This window comes from Pantherophis guttatus, chromosome 3 (assembly GCF_059756535.1).
Source record: "Pantherophis guttatus breed Tessera chromosome 3, ASM5975653v1, whole genome shotgun sequence".
NCBI lineage: Eukaryota > Metazoa > Chordata > Lepidosauria > Squamata > Colubridae > Pantherophis > Pantherophis guttatus.
This window is the reverse complement of record NC_142065.1, coordinates 90,642,824-90,664,780: the sequence shown is the minus strand read 5'-3', so window position 1 is coordinate 90,664,780 and position 21,957 is coordinate 90,642,824. Positions and strand designations below refer to the sequence as shown.

Here is a 21,957-nt window from a genome sequence, read left to right as displayed (position 1 = left end):
CATATAGATAGAAAGGACAGTATCCAGGATAGAAAGCCTTCTTAAGGTTTTATCAATGAAAGACAGGTAAGGATACAGGAGTTGAAATGAAGGAGCGGGAGGACTAACAAGAGGAGTTTTATCAGCACCAGCTATTTCTAAGAAGATGACCAACAACAACAAAAAAGGAAGTCACAAATATAATCTGCTAGGCTAGGATAGGATTACATGGCAGATAACGATGTATTTTATCCTTTCTAGTATATGTTTGACACTAGAAAATTTAACAAGCCATGGCATCAGATAAAAGCTCTCTGCTATCCCCTCTAATTTTTAGAGTGACTGGAGCAACATTTTTGTTGTTGATTGTGGTGGTGGTTTTGGAAAAATCTATTTTGGAGAGCGGATTATTTTTTAAATGCGCAATTCTCTTTCTCTCTCTCTCCCCCCCCTCCCTCAGTTTCTCTTTTCTCTATTATTTTTTATAAGAAAATGGCCACTTCAGAATTCAGATGAAAAGCTGAAACCCTTGCATTTTGAAGGTTTGGGGTTTTGGGTAATCGAGCTTCCTCTGCCATGCGACTTTTTCTTACGAATTTGTGTTCTTGTATGTAGCACTGATTGTGTCACACCAAATGCTTTAACCTAAATAAATGAACTAGGGGGCAGTGGTTTGCAGACCCCCTAAGGGGCCATGATGTCATCACAGGGGGTCCATGAAGGCTTGAAGAAATACTATGATTTAAACTACAGTTAAATCTTGATGATCCATGGCCATGGTCCATGGCCACAAAAGGTATTTAAAGGGGGTAAAGAAAAACTTGAGAACCACTGGACTAGGGAAACACCATTGAATTCTGCTATAGATTTAAGTTGCTTTTCCCAAACCTAAAATACTTTAGAATGGGAAGAGTTTTCCTACAAAATATTGCTTTAAAATATACATAAGCTGCCTGCCTTTGACAGGAAGAGAATGATAAAATATGATATAGGTCAATATTGATGTAACAGGTACAAATAGGGTATCCAAATAACTATTAGTTTATGCATTTAAAGAATAGTTATGAACCCAAGAGCACTTTACTGTTTTGACATTTCAAATTAATAACTGTTAATACATGCCAAAAAAGGGCAGGAAGAATGTTAACTAGGACCGCAGCTATTTTTTTCCAGTCTGAATTATTTCTTCTCATTAAAAACACATTTGCACTAAGTGCCAGTGTTGATAGGTTCAAATCAGAATAAGTTCCTGCTGTATGCTTGATATGCTATGTGATAAAAAAAAACCTGAAGAGAACATATGCAAATGTACTATTAACATCTACAAGTTAAATAGCTTTTTCTCTCTTAGAACGAGGAGAAAAAAAAATCTTCCATTTTTCTTATGTTGAAATGGACAGCTCCATGTGCCAGAAACCTTGACATCAGATGTCACCCATTTCACAGGTCAAATATCATGAAAATCTTATTGAAAAAATGCAATTATTTCTACTTCTGGCAGGGAAACATGTCACAATATAGCCTCAGGGTAAAGTGGACACTATTGTTTCTATGACCACAAATAGCCTTCTCCAATCGGGCACCCTCCAGATATAGACTAATTTCAATAATTCTCCAGAAGTACAGCCACTACTGAGAATTTTGAGGAATTAAAGACCACATATTTGGTAGACATCCATGTTGAAGAAAGAGTTGTAGAACATTCCTAAAGATAATTCTTGTCTTTGGCATGTATGTTGAGAAGTTCAAATGCATTTCAGAAATGATGAGTACAATATTACTTTGTATATTAACTATTATTTTTATATTTAATGTAAAATATTAAACATATATTAATAATATACAATATGAGTACAATATTAACAGAAAGATATGATGATAAGGGTAATAGATATGGATACCACTAAATGTTAGAACTAGGCACCTTATAACATATTGGTTTCACCTGCCAACAAAGCATGAGTGTTCAGATATGATCTAAGATTGGATTCCAATCATCTAAAGAAGTCACAATGGATGCTGACTAGATTTTTGAATATTAACATGTTTTTTTTTCTAACATGCAGAGCCAAATTCTTTCTTTGTACATATTCAGTGATCAAAGATGCCTTCAAGCTTTCCTCAAGTTTACAAATGATTGTAAAATAATCTAGTCGTTGCAGATAAAAGGAGAAGTTTTGCAAAGAAGGCTAAGGTAAAAATTCTTGACTGGATTCTTGACTGGATTCTTGCATGCATGACTCTTGAGCCAAGAATGCAGACACACAATCTAACATATTAATAGCATAGATAAGATGAAAGTTTGTATACCAATGCATTGTCTAGTTTAGTTACGAATTCACCTTCATCTTCATCTAATATTGGGCAAAACAAATGCTCATCTACTTTGACAATATAAAACAATAATACCAGGGGTGAAATGCTACCGGTTTGGTCCGGTTCGCCCGAACCAGTAGTAAATAATGCTACTGGTTTGCCGAACCGGTAGTAAAATATGTAAAAAAAAAAGTTCTGATGATCAGCTGAGCCATGCGCGATGGTCGGAACTTTTTTAGCATCTTTTTACTCCTGGTTCTCTGGAACCGGTAGTTAAAAATGTTTTAAAAAGTATTTTTAAAAAAAGTTCCGCTGATAGTGGGGTTGCTCAGCTGATCATTGGAACTTTTTTTTTTTAACCTTTTAAATGCATTCTTTTTACTACCGGTTTGGGTGAATAGGTAGTAAAAAAATGCTTTAAAAAAGTAAAAAAAAAAAAGGCTTGGGCGATCACAGCTGTGCCGCGTGATTGTCTGAGCCTTTTTTTTTTTTTTACTTTTTTAAAGCATTTTTTTACTACCTATTCGCCCAAGCCGGTAGTAAAAAAAAATGCATTTAAAAGGTTAAAAAAAAGGCTTGGACGATAGTGGGCCACAGCTGATCACCCCCCCCCACCAGTGCTGTTCTACTTACCTTCCCAAGTCTGCTTTCATTGTGTGCTGCGGATGCGCGCACGTACCTTGCATTTGGTGCCTACTGCGCATGCGCGGCCAGTGAACCGGTATTAAACCGGTTCAGATTTCACCACTGAATAATACACGTTTGCTCTCTGAGTACAATGAGTTGCTTGGAATACTTTAGTCCAAACAAGATTCTTAATGATTTACAAGTGCAGTATTTTTTCTCTCACTCTCTCTCTCTATATATATATTAGTAGAATTCTTACCAGCATAGTATGACTTACTGCTATGCACCTTTCATATAATTTTATGCTTACTGAACTTTTTGACAGTAGTTTCCACTTTAAATGCAGCAGGACAAGGATTGACAATACTGAAGATATATCAGCCTCTTAGCTAAAAATTAGCCAGCTAGCTACTTTTACAGACAAATATAGATTGCTCCTAAATATAGTAGATCTCAGTGAACTATGGCAATCCCTACAGGGGCTTAACTTTAAAAATCACTACATTTAGTTTTTATTTTCCCCTGGTATCGTAAAATTCCAGATGCTACAGCAATTACTGCAATCTTAAGTATGAATCATATAGTTTCATTAGATGAAAAAAAACCAATGATCAGGAAAGTAACAAGTTTACTAGATTAATAAAACAGCAAATTTGCTTTCAAATGATAGCATGTGTCTGGGTCAACGCACTGCAGCAGGGAAGCGAAATGTAATTGTCAAAGATTCATAATTACATTGTTCCACAAATGACTTAAAATAAAAAGCAACCTATCTTTTCATGCGTAGTTCTACACAAAGATGTTTGAATAGAGTCACTTTGTGTACTTGTGCCTTAGTTTCTGTTATTCCAATAGTTCCAACCTATGATATAGAGCAGGGGTATCAAACTCGCGGCCTGCGGGCCAGATGCATCACACGCTGGCCATACCCACTCCCATTTTAGCAAAGGGGGAAAAAGTCGCGATACATTCACGCAAAGACAACGTGGCGCCGTGAGTTTGACACCCCTGATTTAGAGGCATCGAAGTGTCTGCATGGGTACCGCAGTTGGTCTCTGGTACGAAATGAAAATAATTTTTGACATGGCCACAATCTTACAAGGTTTTGATGAAAATCCAATGACATTTCGGCCCTTCCAAATTTCACAAGATCATAGGTAGGAAAATCCATTTTTTATTTTTATTAGAGTCCTTTGGAAGCACTAAAGTGGGATCACTTATACTTTGGTGCCCACAGGCTGTATGGTCCTGACCTTTGGCTTAGGTCGGGGGTGGGTAACTGTGGCCCTTTTACAACCTGTGGACTTCAACTCCCAGAATTCCTGAGTCAGCCAAGCTGGCTCAGGAATTCTGGGAGTTGAAGTCCACAGGTTGTAAAAGGGCCACAGTTACCCACCCCTGGTTTAGGTAATAATTTCTCAAAATTTAACACTGTTAACATAGTTATCCTAGTTCATATAAAGAAAAGCAATGGTGCTTATGAAATCATGGATTTCATGCATGCAATATGTCTTGCATATATTCTACAGGTAGTTCTTGACTTACAACCAACTGTAAGCAACTGTTCAAAGTTGCAATGTCACTGAAAAAAGTGTCTTATGACTGGTCCTCACATTTATGACCATCACAACATCCCCACATTTGTCTGATCAAAATTTGGGCGCTTGGGAACTGGCATGTATTTACAATGGTAGCAGTGTCCTGGGGTCATCTGTGACCTTCCCAGCTGGCTTCCAACAAGCACAGTCAATGGGGAAAGCTGGATTTGTTTAATGACCATGTGATTAACTTAACAACTGCAGGGATCCACTAAAATGCAGGGATTTGTTTAACAACCATGCAAAAATAAAAAGTTATAAAATAGGGCACAGCTCACCTAGCAACTGTCTTGTTTAGGAAATTCTGGCCCCTGTTGTAGTCATAAGTTGATTACTACTTATTGAGAAGCAGCAATCTTACTTCCGATTTTTTTTTAAAATCTTTACTGTATTATTTTAGGAATGCAATCCTATATTGAAAATCATCCAATTGAGAAATTGGAGAATATTGGTAGACACTAACCTGTGGAATATTTTTACTGGCCTAGAACTGCTGGCACAACCCAGAGATCCATAAAATGAAAGATGGTAACTAAATATTATCAAGAGAAAGGCAAGGTAGGAAGGCAGAGACAAAGAGGACCACAGCTGTAAACAGGATAGGATTTGTTTGCCCAGTCCTAACATGTCTGCCATCTTTATAATATTTCTATTTTTATTTTTCTAATGCATTTTTCCATGTGCTCATTGACGGAGCAAGCGCTGGAGTTAGAAGCCATTCTATTGGCGCAGAGGTAGCATAGATTAGGCATAGATGATTGGGCATAGAAAAATGAAAGGTTGCATGACCCCACAAGCAATTCCTTTTGAATGACAGCTCTCCCAAATCTCAACGAAATGCTCTCTTCAAAAATTAAAATCATCTCTTGCATTCCAAATGATTTTTTCTTCATTAAAGGCAAGACTCCACCAGGAAGTTTTCATCAAGAAGCCCCAGACATTTGAGCAGCCTGTGTACATTTCGCAATGGACGCTTACAGAAGTGGTATTCAGCACTTCTGGTCAGCAGGTTCTGACCAGTTCTGGAGAACCGGTAGCGGATATTTTGAATAGTTCAGAGAACCAGTAAATACCACCTCTGACTGGCCTGCCCCCCATCTATTCTCTGCCTCCTGAGTCCCAGCTGATCGGGAAGACATGGGGATTTTGCAGTAACCTGGAGTGGGGAGGGAATGGAGATTTTATAGTATCCTTCCCCTGCAGTGGGGTGGGAATGGAAATTTTACAGTATCCTTCCCCTGCCATGCCCACCAAGCCACGCCCACCGAGCCATGCCATGCCCACCAAGCCATGCCCACAGAACTGGTAGTAAAAAAAAATTTGAATCCCACCACTGGACCCTTCATCCTGTCACAAATCTTCAATCTCTGGCAACTTCCTACGGTTCATAGTAACATTGTGTCTGCTTCCATTAAAAAAAAAAGACATTTACAATTTCTTTCTTTTGCATTTATTTCATTAGATGTGATATCTACTGCTTCTCCTTAGATAATGCACCATTTCTCCTCTGTTTCTGCCTAATACAGAGGCATGGGGGCTCAGTGGCTTAAAAGACGCCACCAGAGAAGATTTGTTGTGGTCCGCCAGCAGCCTGCGGAGCTGGCAGCAGAGTCAGACAGCGAGGAGGCTCAGGAGGAACATGGGCCAGTCCTGGAGTCTGGGGAAAGCTCGGACAAGGGCTCTGCATTGGAAGGCAGAGATGGGACCAGGGCCATCTGGGAGTTATGTGCAGACTCTGGAGCCTCCAGATTTGGACATCAGAGAGGAAGAGGAACAGAAGGAGCCTGTTCCTAGTGTGCGCATGTGCAGAGCTTCCAGAAGGCAAGAACAGTTAAAACAAAAGGGACAACTCGGGAGTAAGGCTTGGAGATGATTGGCCCCTCCCATAAGACATAAAGGAAAAGCAAAGGCATGTGGGCCTTTGCAGGAAACAACATTGTGGATGATGTCAGTTTGTACTTTGAAGCTCCGTTTTTGACTCTGTGTTTCCATGTGGTCTTGCCAAGATAATTGCCAATTAGGTCTCTGGCAGCATGTCAAAGAAGATAAAGGTGGGTGTTTACCAGCCTTATCCGAAGGATTGTGGTAGACTTCTGTTGGACTATTTATAAACTCTTGGTGATTCAGCATGTGCTGTGAATGAAAGGAATTCACAGCTGCTAAAATAAAAAAAGGGGGTTTTGGGACTAATTGTGTGCTTTTTACTATATCAGGAAGCCTAGGTCAGAACAAGATCTGTGCTCCAGTGGTTTGAGTCCTAGCACCAGGTGATGGAGTGAGTTCCCTTCACTCGCCTTAGCTGCTGCCAAGCTAGCAGTTTGAAAACATGTAAATTATGAGTAGATAAATAGGTACCACTTCAGTGGGAAGATAACAGCACTCCATGTTTTGCCATACTGTGCTGTGGGTGTGATGTCATGCTGGTCACATGACCAGGCAAAATGTCTTTGGACAGCATTGGCTCAATGGTCTAGAAATGGAAATGGACACTGTCCCCTAGAATTATGACTAACGGAGTCAGACAAAACTGCAGAGACTTCTTTACTTTTACCTCTGCCTAATACATCTTCCATGTCACCCATCTCCTCCCACTTGTGACTGCATGACTGTAACTTTGTTGTTTGTATCCTAGCGATTTATATTGATATTGATTGTTTCCTAGTAGGATTCGATTGCTTATTGTACTGTATGACTGTCACTGGGTGTTGTTATGCCTTGTGATTCTTGATGAGTGTATCTTGCCCTTTTATGTACACTGAGAGCATATGCACTAAAGACAAATTCCTTGTGTATCCAATCACACTTGGCCAATAAAGAATTCTATATCCAGCTCTTTAGAAAATAATAGTTTTAATGTACACCCAGAAATGGCACTGGATGTGTTAACCCTAATGTGTGCTTTGTGAACACAGCTTTTTTTTTTAAAAAACTTTTCATTCGATACAGAAATACTTCTAAACCACTTAGCAATTGGAACTTGCCAAGCTAAACCTCAATCATCAACCCACACATCTCATGTCTGATGCTGTAAATCATGGGAAGGCAACCAGGTAGCTTTAAAGAATATCACTCCATCCAATCCTAGGCATGATTTCAAAGGTCTACTACAGGCAACCATTTGAGAATTCTGACAAAAGTGACCTGTTTCTTCCCTGTGCCCTACTTGTGAGAAAGGAAGAAAAGAAAGAGGAAAAGAATATAATACAGAAAGTGAGAAAAGGAAGGAAAGAAAACTTTGGCCATTATTGTAGTGTATGAAGGTCAAATATCTCCCAAAATATTGCTGTTGTGAGAACATGGCCATTAAGAAAGAAAAACAATATCCTAATGTTCATTCATGTATAGTAATTGTAACTGGTGTTCCACTTGCTATCATTAGAATTAAAAATCAATAAATTAAAAGTGATCCTCAACTTACAACCATTCATTTAACAACTGTTTGAAGTTACAATGGCATTGGAAAAAGTGACTTACAGTTGGTACTCGAATTTATAACTGTTGCAGCATCCCCACAGTCACGTGATCAAAATTCGGGTGCTTGGCAATCAGCAATCGGTATTTACAATCGGTTGCAGCATTCTGGGGTCATGTAAGCCAGCCAGCTTCCGATAAGCAAAGACAATGGGGGAAGCCAGATTCATTTAACAACTGTGTTATCAATTTAACAACTGCAAGTAATTCACTTAACAACCTTGGCAAGAAAGGTGATTGCTTAACAACTGATTTGCTTAACACCTGAAATTCTGGTCTCAATTGTAGTTGTAAGTTGAGGACTATCTTTATAGCATATATGTATGTATGTATGTATGTATGTACATATGTATGTATATATATGTGTGGGTGTGGGTATGTGTGTGTGCAAAAGGTTGTATACATTGCAAATCACAATAGTTCAATAATTCGATTTAGAAAGGGAAGAGAAAAGGAAGTAAAAAAGGAAGTTAATGTGACTGAAAGAAAATACGCATATATACTTGTTTATGTTCTCTTACCTTCCAACTACTTTTATGTCAGAGATTGCATAAAAGTAGCGTGTCAAGTGCTGTGGATCCACATATAATTCCCCAGTTGCTGGCCTGAGCAGTCTTATCCTCAAGTCTGTGACAGTAAAGAAATCTCTTAGGTTCTTGGTTGTATCGAGCTGCCCATAGAGAGAAGCCATATTATGAAGCCGAGGCCCAGCAAAAAATGCAAATCTATCCTTAATCTCAAAGTGGAGGATCTTACTGTTGGCCATGTACCCCGTGGAATATTCTTCTGTGCAAATGATTTCTAGGACTGTCTGTTGAGATAAATCCCTCACTGTTTTTGGTTCCATGTTAAAAGCATTTAGACAATCTGTAGCATAATATTGGTATGGTTGCCATGTCCGACCATAGTCGAGGGACTTCTCCAGGATCATTAGGTCTGGACGGCCGGATTCAAAGGTGATGACTATGTTGTCCGTGAGTTCGACGGTTTTGTTCCAATACAGGGTAATATTCACTTGGAGAGGCTTTGGGTAACCTTTCCATGTGGTTGATTGCCAAAAGGTGTAGGGATGCCTTCCTTCGGCATCAAACATCAGTTCGGGTGGATGTGCCAGTTCATCAATGGTTGCGTCACACTCATTGCACATGTAGGGATTCCCCTGGAAAGAAGGGGGGAAAAACAGCTGTAAGAAGTGTGGTTGCCAGGATAAAAGGTTTCTATGAGAGTAGAGCAACTGGTTTCCATTATCAATAGCCATAGATTTATATACCGCTTCACCGTGCTTTACAGCCCTCTCCAAGCAGTTTACAGAGTCAGCATATCGCTCCCAACAATCTGGATCCTCATTTTACCAACCTTGGAAGGTCAGAAGGCTGAGTCCACCTTGAGCCAGTCGGGATAGAACACCTGGCAGTGAGCAGCAGAGCCTGCAATATTGCATTTTAACCACTGCACCACCACAGCTCTTACCCTATTCAACCTATCAAATAAGAACTGGCAAACGTTGCATGCTGGAAAGAGCAGTAGTTTAGGTCAGGTTGGAGAAGCTGGAAAAAATTGTAGTTTCCAGTAACCAGTAGCCTTGGTGGCTGAGAAAACTGGGAACTGTTCAGTAACATCTGGAAAATCATAGAGTTTCCACCTCAATTTCAGTATTTTAAGGCATTCTTCGATATACAGAGTATCCTTCACTATGAAATTAATTTAAAAATGGATGGGCAGGAGTGAAATTTGCAAATGCTTCTTCAAAACCAAATTATATGAATTTACTGGATTCCCTTGCATTTTCCTGAAATTGTTTAACTCCCATAGAATCTTCCTTTAGCTATACAGAAGGGAAAGACTAAATTATTCTGAGTTGTTAGTGATTCACCCTGGGATTTCTCTCATGCCAAGAGTGGGTTCTACCACTGAACCACAGAGATATAATTCTGGATTTTGGACCTCTTCCCACAGGCCAGATTTCAATTCTTAATTTTAATAGAAGCTTTGCAAACACATTGTTTTATAAAAGGAAAAAAGAAAAGAATAAAGAGATCAGAGCTCTTAAAGAAGAACAACTATTTGGCATTATCACACATAAAAATAAACTTCTCAAATTTTGAATTTCAAGAAGCATCTAGTTTTCTGTTATTTAAGTCATCTATGCAAAGTCACCATGCACAGAGCCATGTGGAGGAAGTTAACTTTTGATGTGGCTGAACAATAATGAGGACAGCTTTCTAGGAAGTGCATCTCCACTTTGTTATTTCATGTTAAACCCTTGTGCTTCTCTACATGACGGCACTAGAATAAATATTACATTTTCAACACCTGCTATTCTTAAATTTGATTGTTTCCAAGCATTCCTCAAATATTTAAACCATCCGGAGATAGCTAAATTGCCTTTGTACAACATGCAACTTCGTGGAATTGGGCATAATCTTTAACTTGTAAACAAGAAAAAAAAAAAGAATTCTAGATATATGGGACAAATTGAAAAATTATGGTTAATGTTTGCTGAACTCTCAAATGTTTCACAGATAATTACATAGCGTTCAGTGAATGAAAACTGGAGCTCAGTGTCCTGGATAGCTTTTGGTCCACCCATGAATATAAAATCCAAATTATGCATAATAATTTTAAATATCAGATGGTGAAACATAGGGGAGGTACACTCAGCTTAGCATTAAAGCACATGTTTCGTATGCAGAAGATAATAGGTTCAATCTTTGGTTTCTCAAAGTACAGTTGGGAAAAATCTGTTCTGAAACTCCAGAAAGTTGCTATCAGTATCGACTCAGAAGAGGGCAACTTCTGGTTTCTTATGACAAATAGCAAAAGTGATTATTCTCAGCATAGAAACTGAATTACTTGGGTTCAGATTCTATTTTACTTGGTTCTTGGATTTCTGACAATAAAAAACTTTCATGAAATCAAAGGCACAGTCCAGCTGTGCTTAAGCACTGATAAATTCTACTGATTCCAGGAGCAAAAACGGAATTTACTTTGGCAGGATTATAATAGTGTTTCTATCAAATCTAGTTATGTCCAGAATCCAATTTTTCCCCATCATCCCTCAGCATTATATCGATGATTATATATTACACTACCCCGGTGTAGTTATTTTACAGCTGGATTTTTACCTTATCAGACTGGACTTCTCCAATAAAACAAAATGCCTGATTTATTTATTGGAACAAGAATTGTCTAGCCTTGCCACTTGCTTCGTCAAAAACCTTTCCACACACTTGTGCGCTTAGGAAATGCTGATGTTCCGCTCAGTAGGATTTCAAGAGGAAAAATTAATATACCCTGAGCAAGCTGCCTATAATCAACTCACAAAGGATGAACAACAATGCAATAACTGGGTTTGGCTTTAGACGTGTGCCGTGTTCCTTCACGGAAAGGATATTGCTTATCAGAACAGTTCACATAAACGGTTCCTTCTAACTCAAATGGGTTGAAGCCTATTATACAGAGTTTGGGAATTCCTTTCTAAAACAATGCCAGTTATATCATCTCCTTTTCCCTTTGTCCCATGGCCTCTAATATATCATTCCTAACAGGGTGCTCTTTATGGATATCTTCTTTCGAAGACATTTATGCTGTTCTCTGCAAACCATTCCGTGGTGCTGCAGACTACAAGCTTAGAGACTTGGTCCAGACATCTGCTCCCATATTAGCTGCTCCAGGCTAGCAAACTATTTGACATAACCCCTTTCTCTCTCCCTCCTCCTTGCAATCCCGTAGCTGCTTCTTCAATTTATCAAGGCCAGGTAATCCGCCACTTGATTAGGTAGGTGATGACAACAGCTCAGCCTGGATGGCAGCCTGAGGTGGTAGCTGAAGATATGAACTTCGTGTTTATATATAATCTCACCAATAAATGGGCAGCTTTTACTGCAGCTCTTCCTCTGTAGCAAGGTGAAAGTGAATTATTCTCCTCTTGACCTTTTCCCACATTAACTTGAGTTGCTGCCACTTTTGCCTTCACAGCAAAAGGCCATCTCATTTGGAGCCTGGGAGTATAGCTTGAGTATGCTGTTCCATGAGCATTACAGCCGGCTCAAAATCCTGTCTCTTAACTCATCCGTGTATCAATCAGATCAGCTGCTACTGGCAGCTCAAATCCAATGGATTGCAAATTGTGACACATGGCTGCAGTTTAATGCCGACCTTGTTAGTGGCAAGCACAGCACAGACTCTGTGACACTTTGAAGAACCCCACAGTCTTACAGATAGATCTGGGTGGAAATGAATTTGCTCCATCTTAAGGTACAAGTCAACTGTGGGCCAGCATGTAGGAAATGCAAGACACAGAAAAGTGGAAACTTTTCCCCTAACTGGTATGGTTTGACAATGACAACGTTCCATCCAGGCTTTTGCTCATGAAGCATCTATTCTCATTTCATCCCACAACAACAATCCTGTGAATTTGGCTAGACAGAGAGCCCAAAATCATCTATGAGATTCTGTGGCTGAAGATGGACTTAAACCTGTTTTCCCTAGAGCCGTGATGGCAAACCTATGGCACGCATGCCACAGGTGGCATGTGGAGCCATATCTTCGGGCACGCGAGCCGTTGCCCTAGTTCAGCTCCAGCGTGCATGCACATGCTGGCCATCTGATTTTCAGCTAGTCCCGCCCACACCTCCCCTCTTAGGAGTTTCCATGTGGCCTGTTTAGGATGCCAGGTAAGTTCAGGGCTTACGCGGAGGCTCTGGGAGGGCATTTTCAGCCTCTGAATGGCCTCCGGGGGTGGGTGGGGGAGGCCGTTTTCGCCCTCCCCAGGCTCCAGGAAAGCTTCTGGAACCTGGGGAAGGTGAAAAATGGGCCTACCTGGCCCACAGGAAGTCAGGAAACAGGCCATTTCTGGCATCTGGAGGGCCTCCAGGGGGGTGGGGGAGGCCGTTTTCACCCTCTGGAGGCTTCAGATAGGCTTCCTAGGCCCAAAACAGGCGCAGGGGGTCATGCGTGTATGTGTGGGGGAGTGTAGGGGGGTTATGTGTGCATGTACAGGGGAACGTGGGGGTTCATGTGCTCATGTGGAGGGGTTGGCATGGGGAGCATTGAATTATGGGTGTGGGCACACACTCATGTGACCCCCCCACACTTCCCCCTGCTTTTGGCACGCGATGGCAAAAAGGTTAGCCATCACTGCCCTAGAACATCCTGAGATGAAGGGGCGGGGAGGGGGGGGGAGAATCTCCAAGTTGGAAAAACTTTTTTTTTCCAGGGAATTCAAGAAATACAGGAAATCATGGTTTCAATGCCTTGCCCTGTGCTGCTAAAAGAATCTCTAAAGGCCATTGACAATGTCTCTGTGAATAGCAGATGTTGCACATAAGAATTAAAGGCAATATATTTACTTAACTGCTGTACTTGAGATGCACGATTTTATTGCCTTATGCTGTAACTGGGCCAGTGGACACATTTGTAATTTGGAGAGGGTCTTATGGAAAGTCACAGCATGGTTAATTCATTTAATTTTTATTTTACTAATTCTATTTATACGGCCACCTCTCTCATCTTAAGAATTCTGCACATCTAACAACATTTAAAATACAAATACAGACAACATAAAACAGCAACTGCGGTACACCAATTTGCCACAAGTGAACAACTTAATAAGTTATAAGTAACAGCTTGAACCCCATTTTTGGGAACAGATCCAGGTTTTCAAGGCTTTGAGAAAATGTAGCAGAGTTGGGGTGTTTGAAACACGGGGGAAATGTTGTTCCAAAGGAACACTGTACCAAAAAGAATATACTTTCCGGGTCCAGAAAGATGCTATTTTTTAAAAAACTAACAAGGCCCTCAGCTTGTTTCTGCATGGGGCAGATAGAGATAATTAGTCCTACAAATAACCTGGCCCCATACCATGTAGCAAACTCTCACCCTACATGAGAGTACCATGCTGGGGATCCAGGAATTAAGGTACAGTTTCTACATTTAGATCAGGGGTGTCAAACTTGCATCGTCACGTCGTTGTCACATGATGTATTGTGACTTTCCCCCTTTGCTAAACTAGGGGTGGGCGTGGCCAGCGTGTGACGCATCCAGCCCATGGGCCGCGAGTTTGACACCCCTGATTTAGATAATAGAACCTTGTTGTTTGTGAAATGGAAAGATGGACGTGTATATGGGCTTGCATTGTGTTTCTGTGACATTTGTTTCATTGTTTCAACAAATGGTTGGTTTCAGCAAACGTCTCTGTTCCTTTCACTTGAATGTTTCAAAGAATTCCAGATATCAAGAAACATTTGTTTATTTTTGTCGTAATGTATCTTTCTATCTATGTATGTATGTATGTACTACAAAATATGGTGTTATGAAGAATTATTAAAGGAACTTACTATGTTCAGCCTTATGGTGTAAGTGTACACTTATAGAGAAGTGTAAGGAAACATGGTACAGTCTTCCAATATGTCGTAGATTAGGAAAAAATTGGACACCCAGTTTTTGGGATGACATGAGGATTCCTGCAGTGGGCTAGGGGTTGGACTAGATTACCCTCAATATCCCATCCAACACTAGAACTCTATGAATTGTGAATCTACTCTTTATTTATTTGTCAAGACATGCATTCTATTACCACTTTTTCTCTACAATTTGTGTTTGTTTTCCTTTTGTTATTTTTCTTCGCATTGCCTTTCCTTAACTGCATTCCTCTTTACATTATTTGTAAGGGTGGTTTTGGTGTATTTTGATTTAGAAAAGAATAAGTATAAAATGAAAATATAAATGAAAAACAAACAAACACGGATGGATTCTTTTTCAGGAAACGTCCCCAAATTCAGGGTAGTGATTGTGACAACATCTCTGGAAGATGCTGCAGTTCCCCCAACTGCTCCTCAGACCTGGGAAGTCACAATGTTGTATATTGAGCAGTTAAATGAAGTTTCTTCAACTGCATGGCAAGAAGCTACTTTAATTACTGCGAGTTTATTTTATATCTAAGTGAGAGAAGAAATTGTAGTACAATTAATCTTCCCCTTTCCCACTAATTACTACCATATGTCTTACCACTTCTTTACCTTGGGGTTTCAAACCTTTTCAATCATCCTCTAGTAGGTGATCCTGCATGGCCAATAATGGCTTCTATCCATTTCACTTAAACAAGTCATTGCAAACCTAAATACGTATATACATATACACTCAAACACACTACAAAAATATTAGTGAATCCTGTCTTCTCTACTAATGATTGTGCCTGATTGAGGACCTACCTATTCAATTAAACAAAGAATGTTTCTCATTTATTTTCATATTTTTATTTTAGCAATTCAAGTTGATATATATATAGTGCTCCCACCTCCTTTATTTCCCCTTACAAAACAACTTGGTGAGATATGATGGGCTGAGAAAGAAAGTTATCCTATAAGCTTTCAGTACTGAAGATTAACTAGAACCTGTTTTTTTAAAAACATTCTTAATCCAAGATCTCAACATATGTATCACTAGGTCTCTCAATGAAACTGCTAAACTAGTAACAAAAACACTATCAGGAATTAGCAATTTTGTTGTGTTATAAAGTCCTCTATTCCTATTTTAAAACTATGGTTCATTGTAACAAAGGAAAGTATACAAGTATTAAATAACTAAGACACATTAAAGGCAAAGTTTTAATTCTCACTGACTTTACAAGAGATATACAGCACTTGAAGTATGAGCATGAACTTTAAGGCAGACTATTGTCTGTGTAGTCAAGCTGGTGACCTTCTGATAGTTACAATGTCCATAGGTCCCTCCAATGGTCATGTTTTTAGAGACTAACAATAACTAAAGTACCAATAGGCAAGATCATAGCACACTTAACTAAAGCTTTCCAAAACCTCTTAAGTAAAGCAAAAGACCCAGTCACACAAGAAGAAAAAACAGGAGTCATCTACAACGTTTAATGTAAGGACTGTAACAGCCACTATATGTAGAACAGAGAAGCAGAAGACTAGCAGTGAGAAGACACGATGAAAACTCCTTAATTTCACAACACATAGATAAGACTGAACCATAGTTTCAAATGAGAGTCTATGAGCATTTTAGCAAGCTAAATCCAAAACTGCTAGAGAATTCCTGGAAGGCACTCACACAAATCAGTCATTAACAGGCACATAGAGATAGACAATGTTTACATACCATTCAAAAGAGGCAATAAAAAAGCTAACAAGGAAACAAAAAGACCAGAACCCCTCCTTGCCATCAACCTCCCAGTTAAACAAGGATTAACACCAGGAGTAACAACAGACAATCAATAAACAACAATCAGTAAACAACAGCCTAAAACACACTCCTGAATGTAGAGTTGCTGTGATTTTTTTTCCGTTAAAAAGGCCATCCAGATAAAATCACATGCTAAAAAAAAATATGATTTTGAAATGGACAATCTAGATTGGATGCTGTTATGTGTCCTAAAAATGCTGCTACCTCCACTGCAGCAACAGAATGGCACAGACAGAAACTAGAAAGAGTATTAACTATCTGATTGGGAAGAAATTGGCTGACCTTTTTGATCTCTGGCGAGGTAAGTTGAAGTCCCAGGAATCTCATTGTAGGATATAATAATCTGCCTACCTTGCCCTGAGAAATTTAAAAAAAAAATATGAAAAGGGGGACAATACGAGCAGCAGGCAAAACATAGCTCAAGACCATGGCCAGAGAAAATAGCTAGGGCAGGATGATGGAAATAGCGTTAAGCTCAGGCTGAAATAAATTCCTTTGCTCCCCAATGACCAAGAAAGGTTTCCATATATACCAAGATACATGTTCCCTGGATAGTATAATGTGCAGCAAGAGGAAAAGACCCAGCACAAAATTTAGAACAATAATAACCTTTCCCTTTGTACTTTAAGGAATCCTAGCTCTTGTAACTGCATAGGTATAAAGCAGAATCCATTTAGAGGACAATCCACAGCTGACTTGCTTTAGAAGCAATCAAAACATAAGGGTGGCTATGGGATTAAGGTCTTTGGTACCAGATTCAGATGTGCTCTCTGTTACTGATGCTATAAGCAGCAGCAACAGCAATTTGGGAATTTCCATTGTGATTTGAGATTACCCAAGTGGATGGCCTGATGATCCCTGTGTTGACCTTGGCCTTGCCTGGACATTGCAGCCTATGTCCAATGTAATTAGCATAGGGTTTTGGCAGGTTGCATGTTTCAGGTCCATTTTGGATACAGTGACATGGTCTCTTTAGGTTCATCTTAAAACAGCTGCATGTTTGTGTTTATGTATGTTCACGCACAACCCCAAATAACTTAAGCTATCAAAGACAAAGATTGAGAATCCATACTTCCCCATGTTCTAAAGCCAAATAGTAGAATTATATCAACTATGATTAGAAAACATTTGATCCAACAACCACTGACATTCTCTATCTCGCTGCTCACAATGCCCCACCTGCTTTCTGTCCGCTCAAATAAATGTTACAATGCATCAGTGCCTATTAAGTGAACAGAATGCACACCCATCATGTCACCTGGAATCAGGGTGGATAAAAATCAATGATTTTTTTAAAAAAAATCAAAAAAATCAGATTTTTTTGATTTAAATCGGATTTTTTTGATTTTTATCGAATTTATTTTAATAAAAAACTTTTGGGGTAAAAATCTATCGTAAGATAGTTTTCTATTTAAGATACATAAATAATTTAGTTTATTCAGCATGAAATGGAGCTTTGTTATGTAGCATGAGGCTGTATATTCTGCAACACTGGGACTATCGGTGAGTCAACAGTGGGTCAAAGGAGTAGCAGAGATGACAGTTGCTCTTTAAAAATTATGATTTAAATCGAGTTGATTTAAATCAAGCCTATTTACTAGTGATTTAAATCGTGATTTAAATCAACTCGATTTAAATCAAATCCACCCTGCCTGGAATATGCCTCCAGGTTTGCCTTCCTAGTTAACCAACCAGTCTCATCTGTGATGCAGGAGAAAAAATAAGAAGACAACTGAGGTTGACCAAATACATGATTTTTGACCCTAAGAGTACCAAGGTAGCATCAACCCAAGAAAAAAAGGATGAAAAAACAAACTTGGATTCCCCCCCCCAACGTAAATTGTTCGATGCTGCAATCTCATAATGCCTAACAGTACAGCCAATTATTTTTATACATAAAATATAGTTTAAACATCCAGTTTTGGTAATATATGGAAGATGACTGACCTAAACAACAGGTTCATCCTTCATCTGAATTCATTCTGCACAGTCATTTCACTAACAGAACATTACAGAAATTAGAATGTAAGCAAATCACTTCAAACAATGACTACAGATAAAGCAGAGAAATAAGTCAAGCCGTTCAACTTGGTTTTATCATGCTGCTTTATAGGTTAATGGTCTGGTGATTACTGAGAGGAAGAAAAATGAGAGTTTATGGTAATGCTAGGCAAGAGAAAATAGGCAGAAATCCCAGTCCTGCTTAATAAAAGAAATGTTCTGAGTTTTTGAAAGAGTAAGAACTTAAAACAGATCTGAGCTGTGAAAGGGGGGAAAAAATGGGGGCAGGGAAATTTTTCTGAGAAATAGTTAACATAACTTTCATGTTTGTGAAAAGTGTTCTGGTAATTGCACGACATGTATGTCAGCATTCTCCTTCTTAATAGCTTTTAGGTATCATGAGTTCAACTCACCAGTGTTTCCAAAGACGGTCAACAGCCTCTGCTTTATACCCATTGTGGAAATGCAGGTAGTCCTCAACGTACAACCACAATTGAGCCCAAAATTTCTGTTGCTAAGTGAGACAGTTCCACTTTTTCTGAAGTAGAATCTGGTACACAATAAATGCCCTGTTTTACGACTTTTTTGGCCACAATTATTAAGTGAATCACTGCAGTAACACTTCAGTTTAGTAACGTGACTGTTAAATGAATCTGGCTTTCCCACTGACTTTCCTTGTAAGAAAGTCTCAAAAGGTGACCACGTGGGACAATCCAGGACATTGCAACTGTCATAAATATGAACCAGTTGCTGAGTTTCTGAATCTATTTTTTTTAAAAATTATTCATGTCATATTAAAAAAGAAATTGGACATAGTGTGACCGTCCTGGCGTTAATCTCCACCATACACACTAAAGTATAACACAAGTATCTTATATACTCAGCATACATTGCTAATTATAATGAGTGTCTAAATCTTGATCATGTGACCATGAGGATGCTGCAATGGTCGTAAATCACTTTTTTTTCAGTGCCGTTGTAACTTTGAACGGTTATTAAACAAACGATTGTACGTTGAGGATTACCCGTACTAATGTTTGGTCCTAAACAGTTATCACCAAAAACATAAAATATGTGTTGTAACTTTGTAATGCAATGAAGTGGTGTCACATTCAAGTATGTCAGGGAGAGACTGTCACCATGTGTGCTTCACCACATATTCCCTTAGACTCCAACAAATGCAAATGCATCAAAACCAACCCTGCTACTGAATATTAAATGTCCATCTTTACCAGGGGTGAAATGCTCTGAAGTCTGCTACCTGTTTGCTTTGCGCGCGCATGTGCGGTGTGTGCCAAATGTGAGCTTTGTGTGCATGCGCAACCATGCAGTGCTGAAAAAGGAGGATTAAGAAGCCTTTTCTGAGTCTGCAAAGGTAAGTAGAACAGCAAGGGGGTGGAACAGCTGTGCCACGCGATTTAGATTCACTAGAAAGCAGGATTTCCTACTTTCTAGCAAATTTAATTTGCATGGCACAGCTGATCATCACATAGCTGATCATTGGAAATATCGATTCGCCCGAACTGGTAGCATTTTTTTTTACTACCAATTCGCCCGAAGCAATAGAATTTTTTTACTACCAGTTCGGGCGAACCAGTCTGAACCGATAGCATTTCACCCCTGAAAAGTTTACCAACTTTTGACATTCATCATAGTTAAACAATCACACTGACTTAGGGGGGGAAATCCAGTAGACAGTCTGAGAATAGCTACCAAACAATGTGTTTTCAGCATATTTAACTGCTTTGTCCTCCTCTAGTTTCTGCTTTTATAGCTATTGCTGATAACTTACTTGCAGCATTGAAGTAGATCAAATATATAGATACCCTTGTTGCAGTCAGACTAAATTTATACAGATTCTGAGTTTATTTTAAAACCACTTTTTCTGAAGTGGAATCTTGTGCACAATAAATGGACTTTTCAAGATATCAGTAAATTCTAATGAACCAAAACAACAGAATAAATACAACACTAAACCAAATAGTTCACAAGGACTGAACAAAACCAACTATTAATTATATTTATATCCTATTAAAATGAATAGGCCACAATAATAATTCTTTGACATAAATCCTTTTAAGTTACACAGATAAAATTGGATATCTTGTTTAACCCTTTGTATGATCCAAGAAAGCAAGATTCAACGAGACACAACAAGTTGGTCAGTTTGTCAGCCCTAGGAGGCAGACCAGACCTAGAAGTAGATTCTATGGAAAACTAAAAACTACTTTTATTTAGATTGGCTCTAGTAATATAATCTTGCAAGTTGGACTGTGCTTCCCTCCTCCCTCTTTTATATTCATGTGAATAAGGAGACGTCTGAGATATTCTTGAAATTCACCCTCATTGTTTGGGCTTAAGCAAATTTGCCCTTTTTGTTTCTTTGCTAACAGCAGGGCCGGATTTAGATGAAAAGAGGCCCTAGGCTATTCCACTTATGAGGCCCTTTCACCTATAGTGAAAGTGTAATTTAAATTTTGCTAACAATTTGAATGTAGGCCCCTCTTGATCTTGAGGCCCCCTCTTGATCTTGAGGCCCTAGGCTGAAGCCTAGTTAGCCTATAGGAAAATCCGGCCCTGGCTAACAGAACTTTCTTCTTTCTGTCCTCTTTATTTCTGTATTGTACAATGCTTTAGTTCCCCAGTATGTCTTGGCTTCCTACAGTCTCTTGCTACTGGTTGTCCTTGCTATGGATTAGATGTTCAACATCTGGAGGGTGTCAATTTGCTTATCCATAACCTAGAACAGCTTTCTACCAAGTGAAGAAAAAGACTTCGTTTCTGAGAAACAATTCAAGGAAAACTATCTCTCCTCTAATTTTATATCCTGATATCTAATCCTGTCCTTCTGATGTATAGGTCAGCATAGGGCAGGCTCTGGGATTTCCCAAATGACATGATGACCGACTGACATGTTGGAAATGTATCTTCAGCCCCTCCAGACTGCAAATAGGTATATGTCTCCCAGACATGTCACATATTGACAAATCACATATTTTTGCTTTTTGTTACTCTATTTCCAGTGCTTTTTAGTGCCTCCAGTGAACGCACCCATGGTTCTTCTTTTCTTGTCCAGTATACAAGCCCTACATTGTACGGGGGCATGAGACCAAGTAGGTGACTTCACCCTCTCTGTGTGTGCACCTATTAAAATAGAATTTTGTTGCAGTCTGCCAAAATGTTTCACTAAATTGCTGAGTTCTCCAAGTGTGATGAGGCAAAAATAATAACATCATAATGTTATTGGCAGCAACGTGCTAATTAATAGCAGCCCCAATCACACCCAGAGGTGCTGTGAAATAACACACATACTCTTTAGAATGTGGTAATGCAGAGGACGGGTGACAGGACAAAATTCCACAAATTTCGTTATTAATAGTTGGCAAAAGTATTTCAAAGCATTCTCTTCAGTGACTTAGAGATCTTTTGAATATTATTTTGAAGAGCAGTAAACGGGTTTTTGGTGGTTTGGTTTTTTTCCCCCATTTGGTCCAGTTTCAGAGTTGCTAGATGGAAATCTTCAGCTATGATCTGCTTGAGGCTGCCTGTTGGTCAAAATAATTAGCTCCACGCTCAAGTCTGTTAGATATCACTAGCAGAGGGGAAAAAGCATTTTGTTCTGGCAAGCTGAGAAATGTCTGTTCCATTATTACATTCATTTAGGAATTAGACACATTAAGGAGGATTAACACACAGGCATTAAAAAATGTAATCAATCCTTCTAGCAAAGATCCTTTTTGTACTCCGCAACTGCCACCCAGAT

At 39.1% G+C, this 21,957-nt stretch overlaps 1 protein-coding gene across 8 annotated transcripts in view; it reads right to left on the bottom strand.

Annotated features, from left to right (window-relative positions):
• NTNG1 (netrin G1) overlaps positions 1-21,957 on the bottom strand; it is a 259,982-nt gene that overhangs the window by 146,369 nt on the left and 91,656 nt on the right. For all 8 annotated transcript variants that reach the window (XM_087890013.1, XM_034437383.3, XM_087890014.1 and 5 more), the window contains one exon: positions 8,513-9,150. In XM_087890013.1, coding sequence (XP_087746139.1) covers positions 8,513-9,150 — 638 coding nt within the window. The remainder of the gene's footprint in view (positions 1-8,512; positions 9,151-21,957) is intronic.